The sequence below is a fragment of the Poromitra crassiceps genome (assembly GCF_964638095.1).
Source record: "Poromitra crassiceps genome assembly, chromosome: 1".
Classification (NCBI taxonomy): domain Eukaryota; kingdom Metazoa; phylum Chordata; class Actinopteri; order Beryciformes; family Melamphaidae; genus Poromitra; species Poromitra crassiceps.
In genome coordinates, this window is record NC_139623.1 from 75,255,812 (window position 1) to 75,275,002 (window position 19,191).

General features: G+C 43.5%; 1 protein-coding gene across 1 annotated transcript in view; it reads right to left on the minus strand.

Moving 5' to 3' along the window:
- Window positions 1-4,920: 4,920 nt before the first annotated feature.
- gbe1a (glucan (1,4-alpha-), branching enzyme 1a) overlaps window positions 4,921-19,191 on the minus strand; it is a 308,612-nt gene continuing 294,341 nt past the window's right edge. The window contains exon 16 of the mRNA XM_083635195.1: window positions 4,921-5,130. Coding sequence (XP_083491321.1) covers window positions 5,062-5,130 — 69 coding nt within the window. The 3' untranslated portion in view covers window positions 4,921-5,061. The remainder of the gene's footprint in view (window positions 5,131-19,191) is intronic.

The window sequence follows — 19,191 nt, forward strand, 5'->3', positions numbered from 1 at the left end:
TGCGGCCCGGGCGGACCCAGCCCCCACGCGACCCGCCCCCCCAGCCCCCAGCCACCAGCATAGTGACTGAGAGCGTGAGAGCAGGCCACGCGGGGGACGGGCCCACCCAGGCCACAGCAGCGGACCCCCATCTGGGGACTCCCCTCCGAGACAGGCCGAGAGATGCCGGGCTAAACCATGCACAGAGTTTCCGATAATGAAACTCTGTGAATGGTTTATTATGGAAATAAAATGTACAAGAGAACAGAAAATTGAAAATGTAAAAAGAGTCCAACAGAAGGGATATAAAAATGTAATTTTTAAATTATCCTAAGATCAGGGAAGGGAGTTGAAAATCTAAAAAGTAGAGTCCAAAAAGAAATAGAAAATGCAGTCTTTAAGTGTTCGTAGGTTTAGAGAATACTAGTTAATTAGCTAGGTGACAAAAAGGGGTAACAAGATTGGGAGTTCCATGAGGATGATCTGAGGAATCCATGAGTCCGCGTTGGTGACATGGATTAAGAGGAGGGGAGGGGAGGATAGGAGTCGGAGGTGATGATTAAGAGGAGGGGAGGATAGGAGTTGGAGGTGATGATGAGGCGGCGGGGGGGGGGGGCTGGGGGGGCGCCCCCCCCTTCCCTTAGGCAAGCAGGTGACCAGGATGATGAGGATAGGGGTCGGTGATGGTGATGAGCCCGGGGTGTCAGACAGTAGAAGGAGTAGTGGGTAGATGGCCTAGAGTGACGACAGGTGGCTAGGGCGATGACGGCCGGACCTAGGGCTGCAGCGGTGGGGTGTACGTCAGGCCAATGAAGGACACCTGAGGGGGAGAGAGAGAAGAGAGCGGGGGAATCTGCGCAGAGGTGGAACTAACTCTATAGACAACAATAAAATTAGGTCAAATCAAAATTTATTAGGATTATTTAGGATGACTAATATTATACTGCTAATTCAGGTCTAGGTAGTCTAGGTCTAAGTTTATACTGATACTGCTGGCTTGAGATAGCCCGCTCAGCAGTTCAGGACTAAGTTTATTCACCAGCTATTTGATTTTATATCTGAGCTACTGGGTCGGCTGATGCCATATTATTAAATTAGGTCAAGTCTAAGTTTATACTGATACTGCTGGCTTGAGATAGCCCGCTCAGCAGTTCAGGACTAAGTTTATTCATCAGCTATTTGATATTATATCCGAGCTACTGGATCGGCTGATGCCATATTATTAAATTAGGTCAAGTCTAAGTTTATATTGATACTGCTGGCTTGTGATAGCCCGCTCAGCAGTTCAGGACTAAGTTTATTCACCAGCTATTTGAATTTATATCTGAGCTATTGGATCGGCTGATGCCATATTATTAAATTAAATTAGGTCAAGTCTAAGTTTATACTGATACTGCTGGCTTGAGATAGCCCGCTCAGCAGTTCAGGACTAAGTTTATTCACCAGCTATTTGATTTTATATCTGAGCTACTGGATCGGCTGATGCCATATTATTAAATTAGGTCCAGTCTAAATTTATACTGATACTGCTGGCTTGAGATAGCCCGCTCAGCAGTTCAGGACTAAGTTTATTCACCAACTATTTGATTTTCTATCTAGGCTACTGGGTCGACTGATGCCATATTATTTAAATTAGGTCAAGTCTAAGTTTATACTGATATTGCTGGCTTGAGACAGCCCGCTCAGCAATTCAGGATTGTATGTACTCAAGAGCTAATAAATATTTCTAGAGAATGACATCATCAAACATAACCATCAAGCACAACCAAATGATTGGGAGAATAAATGGGTTTTGAGTCTAGTTTTGAAGATTTCAATGGAGCCAGCTTCCCTAACTGACAGAGGAAGCTGGTTCCAGAGATGTGGAGCACGGTAAGAAAATGCTCTGCTACCTGCTGATTTTTTCTTAATTTTAGGGACGGTAAGATAATTACCGTCCTGTGAGCGGAGAGTACGCGTGGGAACATAAGGAATGATTAGCTCAGATAAGTATGGAGGTGCGAGCCCGTGCAAAGATTTATAGGTTAACAGAAGCACCTTAAAGTCTGATCTGGCCTGAATTGGGAGCCAGTGGAGGGAGATTAAGACCGGAGTTATATGATCAAACTTCTTAGTTCTAGTTAGAATTCTAGCAGCGGCGTTTTGCACGAGTTGTAATTTATTTGTGCTACAAAGTGGAAGGCCAGAGAATAGGACATTACAGTAATCGAGTCTAGATGAAACAAAGGCGTGTATTAAGGTTTCGGCATCCGTTGCATTTAGCAAGGGACGGATCTTTGAGATATTGCGAAGATGAAAGAAAGCTATTTTAGTGATGTCCTTAATGTGAGCATCGAATGACAGAGTAGGATCAAAGGTAACACCTAGGTTTTTCACCTTTGAGTTTGGAGTAATTACGCAGTTCTCAATGTTCAGACTAAGATCAGTGAGAAATGGAAGTTGGGTTTTTGGGCCAACAACTAGTAGTTCAGTTTTGTTGGCGTTTAGTCGTAAGAAATTATTTGACATCCAATCTGTAACAGCGATTAAGCAGGATTCAAGATTAGCGAGTTTAGAGCGATCGTCTGGTCTAATTGGTATATAAATTTGGGTATCGTCGGTATGTAGATGGGACTCCACATAGCACAGCTCTAGCACAGCTCTCTCCTCCTGATCGTATGATCCCTTCAAAAACTACGAAGGCTTATGGTATTGGCTATCTCAACCAAATGACCAACCTCCTTCCCATGCTCTTTTATTTCCCTTAAAAAATGGTGCAGGTTAAAAAAAATCTGAATTGACATTTTGGGCTCATGATTACAGTGAAAAAACACTCCAAAAAGACAAAGATCCCCCCCCCCCCAAGCAGGCCCCCAGGGTATAAATATGGAGGAAAAGGTGGCATTTTATAAATGGGCGTGTGACATAACAACAGGAGTGACATCACAAGAGGAGAATATTCCGCTGGGGCTGACACAGGGATGCAAAGTCATGGAGAGTGAAAAAAGGTGACAGATACCAAGGCAGACATAAAACCACTCAGAAATCCTCATATTTTGGGCTGAAAAATGTGACTGTCATCTAAAGGTGACTATTTTGCATCCCTGTGACATCACAAAAGGTAGTTCCATGAAATGGACCAGTGCCCCTTGCTGGTTACAAAAACTAGTCTAAACGCAGCTATGTGTGATTGAAAAAATGTTTTTCCCCCCAAATCCCATTGCTATATACCCCTTCCACATATTAATGCAATGTGGTCTCCAACCTGCACCATGCCCTTTAAACAATTGTCTCTTTTAATTTGTCCCTCATTCTCTCCGTTTCCTTCACTTGCCTACTATATGTGATCACAGCTTTGTGGGGAGAAGATGAAAGCTCCAAATACAATTTCTTAAATTGCAACATAATGTTACAGCATGTATATATGCTATATGCTAATACAGTATTAACCATGACATAGGTCTAGTTAAGAAAAGTACATGTCTCTCTTAACTCATTGAGTGCCAATGACGACGATTGTCGTCAATTCAAATACTAACGTAGAGTGCCAATGACGACGATTGTCGTCAATTGCGTTTTTTGACGGTGGGACGTGGATCAAAGCCAGATCCATCTCCTGTGAAAGTATGGTGGATGTTGAATGGGTAAAAGCTATTTTACGGACCCATTAGGTGGCGACAGTGCTCTCCAGATTAGAGAAAGGCGAGGAAAAAAGAGAGAAGAAGTCATGGGGAAACGGAAATCGCTTCGGTAGTCATCGATATGCATGAAGCATAACGTTACCTGTGCCTGCAGCAGCCAATCTGCTGCCACAATTGAGCCCCTCCGTGTCCGCTGCGATAGCCCATCCGCATGATTAGTTGTGGAGTTGTTATTATTCTCAACTGGAAGCGATGGGAGCCGGTGAAAAATACACGCGGAACGCTGTGAAAAAGCTGGATGTAGCGCACTTTTCAGTGCAGAGCAAACTCAGCAGAGAGCCACCAGAGCCACCAGAGACATACCCACGGAGGAGAGGTTTGCAGTTGAGGGGGTGGGGGTGGGGCACGCAGGGCACCATACAACACCGACCCAGACAGACCCAGACAGCAGGACAGGATTGGCAAACAAGCTAGAATATCTGATGCCCACCAGCAGTAAATCAAGACCAGCAAGAAGCTGCAACCAGCAGCGCACGCAGGGGCCAGCGCTGCTGGTTGCAGCTAAAAAATATTATTTTGCCAAACAAAATTCCTTTGTTTTCACTGTTTTATTGAAGGAAATTATTTTTGAGGTGTCACATCAGAAAATATTAGCTTCAGAGTCAGTCATGTGCTTGAAATGCTTCATTTCACAAAAGGCTAATTATCTCAGCTTCTAATTTGAAACGTCTCTTTTTGGTGAAATCAACCTATCTTCTCTGGCTCATAACTAAAGAACGGAAAATGATATCAATAAACTTTTTTTTGCTGATGATAGAAGAGAGTCTCATCGTTCTTTGGGCGTGTTCGGTGTTTACATAGTAATATCACACAATATTCTGTGGGCCTCGAGAAATCACTGAAAACGCTCTGAAACTCTGGCACTGGGAGCGTCCGTTCTCCAAAAGTGGCTGGCACTCAATGAGTTAATAGAAAAAGTAGAGACAAGATTGATAAAGATGGATAATGTGTATTGTGTACTTTGATAATAGCTCAGAGATGTGAGCTGCATTTAGTAAGGGTAATTACAGGGCCATTGCTTGACACAGTGAAGTCTGTGCAGTAGTGGTGATAACTGCTGAAATTAAACTGTCACCACAGATGAAGTTGCTGTGATTAATTAACATTTAGAATGACATTTGCTATTAAAATTATAATTGAAGATAAATATCACCCTGTTAATGACAGTACTTTAGTTTTAACCCAACCCCCCCCCCCCCCCCCATATACATTGATGCTTGAAGAGTAGGGATTGCAGATGGAACATTTTATTGTCTGAACACTTTATTTTTGTACTGTGATGCAAGATGCAGGTATAACATTATTTTCAAATCATAGGCTATGTGGGGTCTTCTGTAGTAACATCAACATCACATACAGTACATGCCAGTTTCCTGCTGTTGGTTGATTGAGAAAGTCATCTTCATGTCTCTACTCCGTGGTGCATCTCCTCATTGGCCAGAACCAACGCTGTCCGGCAAGGAATATAGACCTACAAAGAAAAAGTAGAGTCAGAGCGAAAGTAAAGAGTTGCAGTATTCCATAATACTGCAAGAAAAGCTATTACACGTCATGGATGCTGACAGATCTATTGTGGTCTGAATGGTGGACCTAGAATAACATTTTCATGCAGCAACATGATCTTGAGGAGATTCTGTACTATTGAAAACAGTTTGCCAGCAACACTTATCACTGTCAATGAAAAGGCCATGGCATAAAAACACATGCAAATGCAGCTGTAACACTGATAGGGAGACAGAATGGTACAGTTTGCTCTGGATTGCGAGGTTTAGGCTTCTCTAAAATATGCTGTTACTGTGCAACCTGTACAGAGGGAAGGTCATGTAGATCTCCAGGCTTAAATTGGCATCTCAGTTCTGCCCAATCAGTGATGTCAAAGCAGGGCTTTTTGCCTTGATAGCTGATGGAAAACAAAACCACCACTTTTTATTTTGTAACCTGCACCCAGAGACTGTCTTCCATTTGTTTTGGTGTTGTGATCACGCTTGGAGTAACCTATGGCAAGTTATCTGTCGTTTTATACTGGACTCAATCTACGCAAACCTTAGTGCTCAATTCTGATTCAGACCAGATTTTTTTGTGTGGCTGTTCACACAGACCTTTTAAAAGTGGCCAATATCAGATTCCATTGTGAACAGAACAGGCCACGGCTCTGAAGTGACCCGGCATGCGCAGAAGAACAATAACGTCACACGCAGCACACTGCTGTTCTATGTAAACCCGGAAGAAGACAGCAGTAAACATGGCGGTAGCTGACGGTGTTGCTGTTTACGGTTTAATTGATAAGTTATTGTGCTTATAAGTTATTGTGCAGTGGAAGGGAGCGAATACGGAAGCAGATGATAGCGAGAAGGAGGAGAATGAGAGCCAACATTTTAATTATGGCTTTCTGTGGAGCAATAGAGGGTATGCACACCCACTGGAACACGCCCCCTCAATCGGGAATGAGTGTCAAAATGAGTGTCAAGTTCCTCCCTGAGCAGCAGGTGTCAGTTATCTATGCTGATTACAGCATTCAAGCTCAGTCTTGCTGTGACTCAGTGGGGCGTGACCCCACAGTGACTTCTGCCTCTGTGACATCACATGCATACCCTCTATTCACCTTATTCTTTGCCCACACATGGACTCTTCCGCATTACGTCATTTCATAATAGTATTTCCGTTTTAGACTTGCTAAAAACCCCGCAGGCAAGATGGCCGCCCACACTCCCCTCCTAAACTGGCAGAATTACTCCCCCATAAACTAACATATCTTGGCCAATAAGTATGTAACATACAAAATAAAACAACCCGTAATATCTTAATTTTATGTAGATTTCAGAGGACATGTAACTGTTTAGTTAAACTTGCATTCCAGGAATATTGTGCTCTAAAGATGACGTTAGTGGCTCAAGACTGTTTCGTCCTGAAACCCACACGTTTTGCGCCAGCGTAACCTATGTGGGATTCGAAATAACGCATCCGAGATAGAAAACGTTATAATATAGCCACGTTATAAACAACAAACTAACGCTGGTGATCCGTATGGAAACAGTGTTACTCGAAATGGTTAAAAGTTATATCAATTTGTAGCCTACTGTATGATGCTTTTGTACTTTGCTTGAAGGATGTATTGTTTGGATTTACAAATTATAAGAATTAGAAAATGTTTTTTTCCCTGTGTAATCTCATCATATTGTTGGCCAAGTTTTATATTCATAAATGTAAGGTGTTAAAAACGAAATCCTGTTTTATAGCTTTAAAAAGGAAGCGGTCATTAAAACATTATCTACCTCATGCAATAGAAAAGCTGTCAAAAGCTTAAATTTGTGCTCCAAATGTAACATCTTAACATCGTTTTTACTGCACCATTTTCATTTTGTATTTGTGTCAAGCATTGTTTGTAACACTGAGGTTGTATGTTTGCTCTGGTGACTTCATAGTGTAGAAAGTGCTGGATGCTCAGTATACAGTAGGTTAGATTTAATCCAGGTGAAACTGGGACCAAACCACTAGGGACCTAGTTTTGGTTCAGCAGGGAATAACATCGCATTTTGAGGCAGACCCCCTCCGACCTCACCCCACCCAGAACACACACACACACATTGGATACTGTATTCAATTGTGTTGCTGAAATTCAGTTAAAAGCCACTTGGGGTCACTGTAGACCTCTGTAAAAGGCTGAGGTATGCTTACAGTTCCCTCCATTTATAAATGCTAACAAAATGCAATGGGCTTTCTTGATCCAGTGTTTGTAGCCAACATAGATGACATGCATGCTGCTATTCCAACGGTTATAAGGATCATCAAATCATTACTTCCAGCATTGAGAAGAGGATGTGTTTAAGTGGCCATTTCCAAGTGATGATTTAAGGAGGAAACAAACTTAATATTTGTGAGACCTCAGTCATTTCCATTGGTTTATTCACAGTGATATATGCATTCAAGAGGTTGTGTGTGTGTGTGTGTGTGTGTGTGTGTGTGTGTGTGTGTGTGTGTGTGTGCACGGGGGAGGGGCTGAAGGAGAGCAGAGTGTGTCTTTCTATAAATAGACACTGACTGCATATCAGTGCCAGTCTCAATTGCAAGAGGACCTACTGTACAACTCTGGCCTCTTAAGCTGTGTTCACACCAAGATATTTATTTTTCGCTCTGTCGCTTGATTCAACCCTTTGGAATCGCTCTGTCACTCTGTTTAAATCACTCATCAACAGGCACATGATTTGACGGACATGTGGGGGCTATAACGTTACGCAATGTCATGATATTTGTCCACTACGAGCCACCGTCATTGTTTACAAGCTAAAGCCTATCAGCGTGCTTCTAATGCGAGCTCCATACCGGTACAGACTTCACTTCATGTCAGCTGTCAGCCTGTCAATCAGCTGTCAATGCGGTTTGTTGCCACACAATAAACCAGCGGTTTGTTCCAAGCCAGTGTGATCCTTGACTCGCTCTCACACGGCAGCCAATCAGCGTTGAGCAGCGAGCGACTGATGCCAGCGTATTTTCGCTCGAGTTGGGATATTTCATCTCGGGCGACGAGCGAATTTTCTCCCTATCGCTCTGTCTCTGTCGCTCGGAAGCCCAGCGATTTTTCTCCCAGGCGAATATACGCTCAATCGCTCGTTTGCATTGACTTTGTATGTAAACTCGACGCCAGCGAAAAACTTTAATAGGTCGGTGTGAACGCACCTTTAGTCTTAGTCTCTAAGGCCATGTTCAGACTAGGAGAGACAAATCCGATTTGTGAACTTTAGTGACCTATTAATGACTTTATCCAGATTGGTTTTATGAGTCTGGACGCCCCAAGTCTGATTTGTGTCACTTGTCCCAAACCACATATGGAGGTAGTTTCCAATCTGCTTCAAATGTGCTTTTGACTGATGTGACTTCAGTGCGGACGCGCAGATCCACCAAATCTGATTTGAACGTCACTCGCAACTCATCAAATGCTTCTGCGCAGGAAAACCACGTCACCAACGTATGTATTTACTACGTCGTTATCATAGCAACCCATGCAGATAGGCTGTTTAGGTCTGGACACAGAGATCCGACTTGAGAATCAGATTTGTGGCAGTGCGGACACACTCCCAAATCAGATTTGGGAAACCAATCAAGATAATGATGATTAATGACTTTATCAGCAAATCGGATTTGCCTGTAATGTGAACATGGCCTTAGTCTAGTCTTAGTCTAAGGAGGTCAATCAAATGAATAGCTCAAATTTACTAGTCAATAGTTAAAAATACACATGATCCCACCCTCAAAAGCATGACTGTAGATGAATCATGAATAGTAACTTATGTGCTTTTTCCTTTCATGACCGCAATCATTTTGTAATAGTGGGAGTCAATTTTCTCAAATGACAGATCTCATTTTTGAAAATGAAGTCTTCATGTGTCCCTCTCTGCTCGCAGGTAATTGTGTCTTTTGAACACATGGAGATGAGTGCTGTGATAGAGCCGCATGTGCACAAGGCTGAAATGAGCAGTGCTGCGGATCTAATTACAGTTATCTCTAATAGCGGATCAGGATTCAGCGTGGTCTAATTCCTACTTGGACTCTCTGTGCACTTTGTAGCAGCCAGACGACACACAGCGCGGGCACAGGAGGGATAGAAGAGAGGGGTAGAACGTGCATATGCCACACTATAGACCTTATTCGCTAACCCTGGACGGCACCATATTGTTGACATACCGTCCTGCGCGCACACAGCGCTGCAGCTGACAACTAGTAACAGCCTTATTGTCGTTTTCTGTTCCATTACAAAATAGCGATGGTAATGACACCAATAAAAACCCCACAGTTGTTGTTTGTATGCTGCCGTTAATGCCTGTAATAAATAAACAAAAGAATGAGGTGAACAGACTTTGCTGTGAGGAGCTGTCAGAAAGTTTCACCTGTCTCTCCTAACTATCCACACACCTCTCCTGTGCTGCTGACGTATCCCCAGTCTCGCTCCCTTCACGTCTGAGGGGACCAAAACCAAACCACGGGGCAGATCTACTCATCCATCACCGATGTGTAGGACAAACCTGGGTGATGCACGGCAGCCAGTTTGCACCTAATGCTCACCACACATCAGCTACATGGAGAGTTAATGCTCACCACACATCAGCTACATGGAGAGTTGAAGACTGAAAGTGTCAATTAGATATCGGGGGATGATTATGTGATCATGATCGAAGGAAGGTCTGTGTGTGAATTAGCCAGGGCACCGGGGTTACACCCCCTCAGGGCACCGGGGTTACACCCTCCAGGGCACCGGGGTTACACCCTCCAGGGCACCGGGGTTACACCCTCCAGGGCACCGGGGTTACACCCCTACTCTTGTGAAGAGTGCCGATGGGATCTTTAATGACCACAGAGAGTCAGGACCTTGGTTTAATGTCTCATCCGAAGGACGGTGCTCATGTAACGGAAAGATTGTGAGTTCCGAGTGGTAGCGAGTAGGTTGGTTAAACTAACTCCCAGTTAGGGCTGGGTATCGGTTCAAATTTCAAGAATCGATTAGATTCCGATTCACAAGGTTCGGAATCGATTAATCCCGATTCGATTCGATTCCGATTCGATTAATTTCAATATCGATTTGGTTAGTGATACCAAAACATGTTTTTTTTAGCTGTAACCTGAATTACATGACTGTCCAGTTATCTAACACAGGGGTTCCCAACCTTTTTTGCGCCAAGGTTTTAGTTACACATATATTTACTCACCAGGGGCCTGTACTACAAAGCAAGATTAGTGGTTTAGCGAGGTAACTTCAGGTTTAAACCTGGTTTGGCCGTACTACAAAGCAAGTTAACTTCTTACCGACATATATTTCCATAGCAACTTATGCTTCACACTTAACCTGGTCCGCAGCAGGTTAAGTTGCAAGGATAAGATTAGACCTTAAATACACCACCCACGAACCAATCAAATCAGCAGTTTGGAAAAATGGCCAACCCCTTTCTGGACGAGTTTCCCATCTAAGGAGCACGAATTGTAATGTTGAATGAGTAATGTTAATCAATGTTAATGTTAATCAAGGACTAAAGCCTTGCACTTGTTGGCTATTTTAATTAAGCCCTACTTACCACTTTGGAATATGTTTTTATATATTCATTTTTGTGCTCTCAAGTAGCCTAGATACGTTGTTTGATCCCGCTGATCGATTGCAGCTGAATAGTGAGTGGAGAAATATCACTAAACCGGCATAAAAAGGTTACATAAGCGTCTCCAAAGCGCACGGTGCCGTGTGCGCAACGGAGCTGAGACTGACGTTGGGTTGGAATTGAAATGGTCATAGCCTACATGCTGGAATAGCCTACTACATCTAAGCAATTTAATATGGGATCACCTGCACACAGGCGATCCCATATTAAGATGATTCATATCTAGGCTACTCCTGTTGCTTTTGGCCTGTATGATGCGATTGAACTTCATATTTCCAGCATCATTATATGAAATATGGAGATATGCGACTCTGCTGACAATATGTGACCACAAAATAGGCTATTTTTTATAAATGAAATCTATGCCCGCACGTACCGTGTCGATTCAGTTCAGAAGCATTTATTTTATTTTATTATCATTCTTTTTTTTATTGATTAGCCTATAGGAATTATTCAATCACTGCGACTAAACACATTGATTTTATTTTATTTTATTTTATTTTATTTTATTTGACGGTTACAAATTGAAATACAATATACTGAACAAAGTACAGACACGGATCATTATTATTCATTGAGCCTAAATGGTCCATAGCTACATACGGATTTTGGACTGAGATAGATTACACATTGCTTCCACAAAAGACTGTAGATAGAGAGCTGTAGATAGCCTACGAAACCGCTCTTCAAAGAAATGACTGGTGTGGATAAAAGTGGTCACTTTAGACAGTCATTCGGGAACAGTAATAATATCCAACGCAGATTTGCATTTGCGGTTTCATTCAATGAGGAAATAGGCGTGTCTGGCGCTGTAGGAGTTGGAGCAGTCCATATTGCACTCTGATTGGCAGTTGTTAAAAACCACGCCTCTTTTGCGGGCACGAGCTCCAGTGCACGGGCATTTTCATGTGCACGAGCTGTCAGCTAGATTAGAAAAACCTGGTTCGCGTTAACGAGTGCCAATCGACGTTCGTAGTACGAGTTAACTACAATTGGCTGATCTGGTTTAGACAAACCAGATCAAGGGACAGATCCTGGATCTTCTTATCCAACATTCGTAGTACAGGCTACAGGTGGTGACAAAGGGTAAATAACAGCCTTTTCATCTGTCAATAAAGACACTTTCACAATTATGCACAGTGATTTGATTTCAGCCTATATAATTTCTAAAAGTAGATATTAATGATCAAACATTTCCATTTATGTAGCCTACAGTATTTATGTTTTTGTTTCAACTACAAACATAAACGTCAACTTTAAACTGTTTCAACTACCACACACAGCCTATAATAGTATAGCCTATGTTTTTTTTGTTTTTGTTTTTTAATAAAAAATAATCGATCTCTGGACATATGAATCGATATCAAAGGATTAAAATAAAAATCGATAAAAAATCGGAGAATCGATTTTTTTAACCCAGCCCTACTCCCAGTATAAAGGCCGGCTAATCAGCTCCGCCAAGGGAGCTAGCTCTCTTGTTGTAGTGGTTAGTGTGTGCGTGCGCTTTGGAAGCAGGAGGTCGGCGGCTCAAATCCACCCCCGGGCATTAAGCCCTTAACATGGGCTGCTGCAACGACTATCAACAACACCGTTACACTCACTCACTGACAGGGCAGAGAGTCCCTGTCTCTGCCCTGGCTTTGGGGGATGGGGATATTATTCAAGAAGACCAGAGGGAGGAGCAGCACCTCCTACTGGCCCTCCAGCACCACTTCCAGCACCAATGGTCTCCCGTCCAAGAACTGATCACAGCGGCTGCTTAGCTTCCCCAGCAAGCCAGCAATGTAAGGCAGGAGCCACAGTGCTGTAAACGTATTACTTTCTCTTGCTGCATTTCTAATTAATGTGCTGTGTGTGTGTGTGTGTGTGTGTGTGTGTGTGTGTGCCTGTGTGTGTGTGTGTGTGTGTGTGTGTGTGTGTGTGTGTGTGTGTGTGCCTGTGTGTGTGTGTGTGTGTGTGTGTGTGTGTGTGTGTGTGTGTGTGTGTGTGTGTGTGTGTGTGTGTGTGTGTGTGAATGAGAGAGTATCTGTGCATCTCTTCTCTGCTTGTGTCACATGGCAGTGCTCATCCAGCCATGATCTGAGGGTTGAATATTGTGTGTGTGTCTCTGTGTGTGTGTGTGTGTGTGTGTGTGTGTGTGTGTCTCTGTGTGTGTTGCCAACTCCCCTCATCTCTTGTTGGTGAATACTAAACTGGCACTGACCTCCAACTGCCTCCTTCACGCATTAGAATAAAATTTGCCATTACCCGTCGTTCCACAGACTCAACTGCTTCCCTGCGGCTTGTGCCCCTTCTCGTCTTCTACACTCTCCCTCTCTTCTGGTTTTTGTGTGCAGAGTTTTAGGAGTGCAGCAGATGGAAAAGTGGCAAAGAATTTTTTTCTATTTAAGTAAGAGGTAGAAAGTTCTCTCCCAACTACTGTGTCAGCAACATCAACTTTCCTCTCCTCTAACCATCCTCCTCCTCCTCCTCTCTCATCTATCACTCAAGGTGGCATCAAAGCCTAATCACTGGGAGACTTCACCATAGTTAGACAACCTGCCCAGGCAAGGAGACTCTATAAGGACTGCCAACACCCACACACACGCACGCAACGCACACACGCATGCACACACGCGCACACACACACACATACGCGCGCACGCACACACACGCACACACGCACACGCACACGCACACACACACACACACACTCTTTGCATGCATGCATCTCACAGACTGTCCCTCTTCTGACACTTTCTCTCTTCCATTGTCTGTGTGTGTGTGTGTGTGTGTGTGTGTGTGTGTGTGTGTGTGTGTGTGTGTGTGTGTGTGTGGAAGCCTTGGTAATGTCCATAGGCTGGTCGTAAGTGGCCTGAGAGCCAAGGCTCTGGCCAAATTCTCCTCTATTTCTGCAATAATTGGCGGTCGCCACATTTGGAGGAGGCGCTGTTTCCTTTATCCATAGATTCAGACTAGATACATCTGTCACTATAAGATTTCCCATTGATTGTGCATCTATTATTGTTTGTGTTCAAGGATTTTTTGTCTAAATGTGAACACAAATAAAGGTATTAAAATGTGTGTGTGTGTGTACTGAACTCCCTCTTGGGCAGTGTTGGGGGTAACTTGTTACAAAAGTAACATATTACATGTAATATCTTACTTTTAGTAGTAACTCAGTAATATAACTTATTACTTATAGGATTTCAGTAATATTATACCAGTTACTTTGTCAAGTAACTCAAGTTACAAATTGAGTTACATTTTATTAAATCAAAGCACATATTTAAAAAAGATACAATCATTTCCTAATCAAACTGTGTGTTTTTATGCAAATAACCACTATAGATGACAATAACAAAGGAAAAGGATAACATTTAGATTTTTGGATTGTTTACACTGTGACTTGAAGGCGGTTGAAATTATTTTTTGGGATGGTTCCGGGGCAGCGATGTCATTCTGCTGCTGCTGTTGTTTTGGTGAAAGTAATGCAAAAGTAGTGTAATAAGTAACAAGTTACTCTACACAGACAGTCATATTGTAAAGTAACTTATTACTTTCAAATGAAAGTAACTAGTAATATGTACGTATATTACATTTTATAAGTAACTTGCCCAACACTGCTCTTAGGGTATTGGACTCATATTAAGGATTTAGAAAAAAAACGAATATGCCCTGATCCTGATCCATAACCCCGTCAAGAGATGAAACACACTTTCACACACCCCCCCCCCCCCCCCCCCCTCTCGACGAGAGCTTCCCCAAAGCCACCTGCGAGCGACGGAGATGGAAACGAAGGCTGAGAACGGAGGTGGAGGAGACAATGTGGCTGATTAAGAAGAACACAGGGAGAAAAACGACCATGTTTAAACCCACTTTGAAGCCTGGAACCACTAAATAAATGATGTGCTCAAGAAGAAGTCTGGAGAAGAAGAGATGGCTGCTGCTGCTCGTACACCTGCGGCTCACTACTGAAATATTCATTTCCTGTCATATTCGCACGTACGTGTGTGTACGTGTGTGCGTGTGTGTGTCTGTGTGTACGTGTGTGCGTGTGTGTCTGTGTGTGTGTGTGTGTGTGTGTGTGTGTGAAAGACGCACAGTGAATGGGAAAGGTGTTGCGTGTGCCGGGCTCACGATGCGGAGAGACGATGCTAACAAACGTCTGAGGAGGAGGAGAGTCGAGGATCTCCTAATGATCAATGCAAACACTCTCCAAAGCCACACATCAGCGGACAGCCGAGCAGGGAGGAAGAGACAAGCCTTCCCTGCTTCTCATCTCCTCCCTTTGCTATGCTCTCATCCCTTCCATGATCATCATGGTGCTGAGGTTAGTGTCGGATGTGTTCACTAAACTCCTCGTTTGGCAGAGAGGGAAGGCTGAGGAGACGGTGTGTTTGGGAGAATTACTGTGGAGAACACTGAAAAAAGAGAATTTTCAATGGGGATGTTTAAAAGATGACGACAGGGGAGCTAATTCAGAGAGGGCTAAATAGAACAAAATGCAATACAAATGATGAAGTTCGGACAGTTACAGAAAAGTAAAGACTTATCTGACATTCGTATGCAGGCAATCAGATTGATTTAGTACTACATACATCTTCAAATTAAAATAATCCATTATCTGGGGTGTCTGGGTAGTGTAGAGGTAAACGTAGCACGACGTGCTATGTCCTGCCGGTGAAACTTCTTGCCGTCAGGTGAAAAGAAGCGGCTGGCGACTGCACATGTATCAGAGGAAGCATGGTGCTAGTCTACAACTCTCCCCAGATCGGCAGAGGGGGTGGAGCAACGACTGGGACAGCAGGGGTAATTGGCCAAGTACAATTGGAAGAAAATGGGAGAACAACCCAAAAAGAAGAAGAAAAAATATGTGTAAAATACTATTTGACCAAGGTCTAGCTCCCACACAAGATGACCAAGCTCTAGCTCCCACACAACATGTGTGTAGAGTAAAATGATCATCTGGACATTCGCATGAAGTATGGAATATTTTCATATGCACAGTAGTCTCGCTGGCCAGCCTCCTCTCCCTTCCGTCCGAGGAGTCTGGCGCCGCAGGTCTCCATAACTGGGATAAGCCCTCCCCTGCTCTACAGCTGCTCTCCCATTGGAGCGACTGTTTCGGTGGCAGCCGGATGTCCGCTTCCGGCTACAAACTCTGTCATTGGCTCCGACCATGTCAATCAGAGCGGCTTCCGCTCCCTCCTCCCCATGTGTCGCTGTAAATAGTGCCCTGCTGCCTCAGTGAAAACAACAACGCTAAATAGCTAGCAAGCTAACGTCAGAAACCTACACGCTAGCTTGTTGCTACACGCTGAAAACAGCAAGTTGGATTGTTGGAAACTATTTTCCAAGGGCACTGCCGCTAAGGGCCGCCCATCGCAATCCCACTATTGACCGTTGCTGTGGAAAGCCATCTTATATACCGTATTTCCCCAAATAATAGCCCGGCAGCAAATACGCGCCAGGCCCCTAATAGCCGCCGGGGGTCTGACCCCATTTTGCGTATTAAACGCCGGTCCGAGTAAACGCCGGGGCCATTATTTGCATTTTCTTAAGGTAACCCCAAAATTACTACGTTGCTGACAGCACTTGAAGGCAACACCAGTGTCGCGCAATACATGAAACAGCAGGAAGAAACACGTGAAAAGAAAACGCAAATCGAGGGAGCTCAACTTACGCTACCAAAAGCAATGCAGGGAAATCGATGGCATGGAAGCATTTCCACGATGTTTGGATTATGTAAAGAGTTCTGTTGACAACGGCTACCGTGGTCTTCACTTGAACTGAAGTCCCAGATGAGTTCAAGAGATAGGCGCTATTGGAAATAGACTCGTCAATGGTAAGACTGAGATTGTGTTATATTTATACCGATTACGTGCCTAATGATTGTGTGTGACTATGTTTAATCAGCACCCGCCGTGGTGTGTGTAGTGTTTTTGCAAGTTGTTGTAGTGTTGTGTTTGGGATGTGGCTATGTTCAGACTGGTCGTAGCCTATTTGCTGGTGTTGATAGAATTGCGTCGGTCAACGTCATCTTACAGTATTTGCAAGTGCATTGTTGAAGTGCCAAATGCCCCATTTAGTGTAACCATGGCATCTATTATTCGGGTGCGAGAGAAGTAGAAGACGACGTGTGTGTGTGTGTGTGTGTGTGTGTGTGTGTGTGTGTTTGTGTGTGTGTGTGTGTGGGCTACACGGTAGGTAGCCACGGCTGATTGCTGATTTTTGGTATCCTCCAAGGTGTGTGGGCTGACGGTGGCAGTTGATGAGAGTGAGGACCTTTGCACTAAAAAACATGTTGGACAGGAACTGTCACCGAATAATGGCCTGGTGCAGGTCGGTGCAAAAATAAATAAACGCCTGCAGCAAATACCCGCCTGGTTCTTTTAAACGCCTGGGGTCCAAATCGATTTTGCGTATTAAACGCCCGGGCTACTATTTGGGGAAATACGGTATATACACACACACACACACACACACACACACACACACACACACACACACACACACACACACACACACACACACACAGCTCTTATGCCGACCTCTAAAGGACTATAGTGAGAAAACATTTCAAATAAAAGTTCTCTCCTTGAGGAAAGACCAACACACGTTCGCATTGAATAACAGAAATAAAACCTATGCATGCAATCATGTGATGACGCTCCGAATGTTGATATTAAACATATCTCAAGGTATTGTGAAATGTTTTCTTATTCATGTTTGGTATCAAACTACTCAGCCATTGTGATTGGAGTTAACTGTATGTATTCCATAATGATGACATGCATTTAAGTTGCTTTTGTAAAGAAATCAAGAAATACAGTGCTCTGGTTGGGACTGGGCCGATCCTCTCCAAACCAGAGGTCGTAAAACTAATTGACCGTGTCGAAGCGGAATGAGTAACCTAGCCCTTGCTCTGTCCCTGTGTCGTTTTATATAGAGTTTACTAAATTTACTTTATACTTTGTCAAGTTACATAATGATTATGCTATCAGTAGGAGTGAGTCATTTATCTTCTTACATTATTATATTATTAAATCTCGAGTAACTCTCTTAATTCACCCAAGACAAGTGATTTAATTAACCTGTTGTTTCATTAGATGTGTTTAGGCCATTATGAAGATTTGGTATGAGATGTTATTTCAGACATGTTTTGATGTATTCTTTAATATAAGAATATAAGACTATATCTGCCATGTTTAGTTTTATTTGATTGGGTCGCCTGGGCGCGGGCCGGTTTAAACTCCAATCTTGAGCCGATATCAGATGTAGGTGGGATTGTGAATTTGTGAACTCAATACCGCCCCATCTGGCGGAGTCAGGTTACATGCAAGATGAAGTCACAGCAGAAAAAGCCAGCACACAAAAAAGCATGCCGAAACGGCTTTTTCTGCTATGACGCAATATTATAATACACATGACATGACAGTATCATGTTGCAAAGGTATCCCACACAGACGTAGTGATGTAAAAAAATAAATAAAATGGTTCAAAAGAAGACAATTTACGCAAATAATCTACGCAAACCCTGACCCATCTTTAAATCCAGCGCCCCCAGTTGCTTAGTGGCGAAGATAAGTCACTGAGAAGTGCACACATGCGCACCTTATCCCACACAAATTATTTCCAACGCGAAAATACATCTAAGGGCCTGTGTCCACCTAGCGTCTTTTCCTCAGGTCCAGCGTCTTTTTTCAGTTGTTTCCAATGGGGGGAGAGCGTATGCGGGCGCACACGGACATCTATAGAAAGTGCGCAGCGCCCAGCGTCTTTTTTCAGAGCGTTCCGGCGTTTTTGTGCGCCGGCTCCCAGCGCTCCCAGCTGAAAATATTTTAACTTTTCAGAAAGACGCTGGTGTCGGCTGCTCCTTTCTGGCAGCTAATCATAATGGAAAAACGATCGCAACAGAGACAGAACGGCTCAGTTGTGGGAGCAGATTGGCTAGACACTTCATATTTCTGGTGAGTGTTGTGCTTACTGCTTTTAATAACGTAGCCTACCTGTGTTGTTAGCTTGCTAGCTGTTAGCTATCAAGCTACTACCGCACTGAACTAATGTTATTTTCAGACTGCTTCCTTGTTATATTGTGCGCTGGGATCAGCGTTCCCAAGTGCACTCCCAGCGTTTAACGTCGGAAAAAGACGCTAGGTGGACACAGGCCCTATTGTGGTTGTTGTGGATATGTAGAAATAAAAATGCTCTGCTCCTAATGAACGTCCATTTGAACCAACATTGCTACATTAGCACTTGAGCTAAACAAGCTATCAAAGCCAACCAAAACCTAATCCAATGTCGTCAGTTTAGCAGTATGCTCATCCTTCTCTGTTCCCCTTCCTCTTTGAGGACTGCAATCTGGGCTTGCTGAACCCTGATGTCTGCTATTAACTTATGTGTTTACTTTT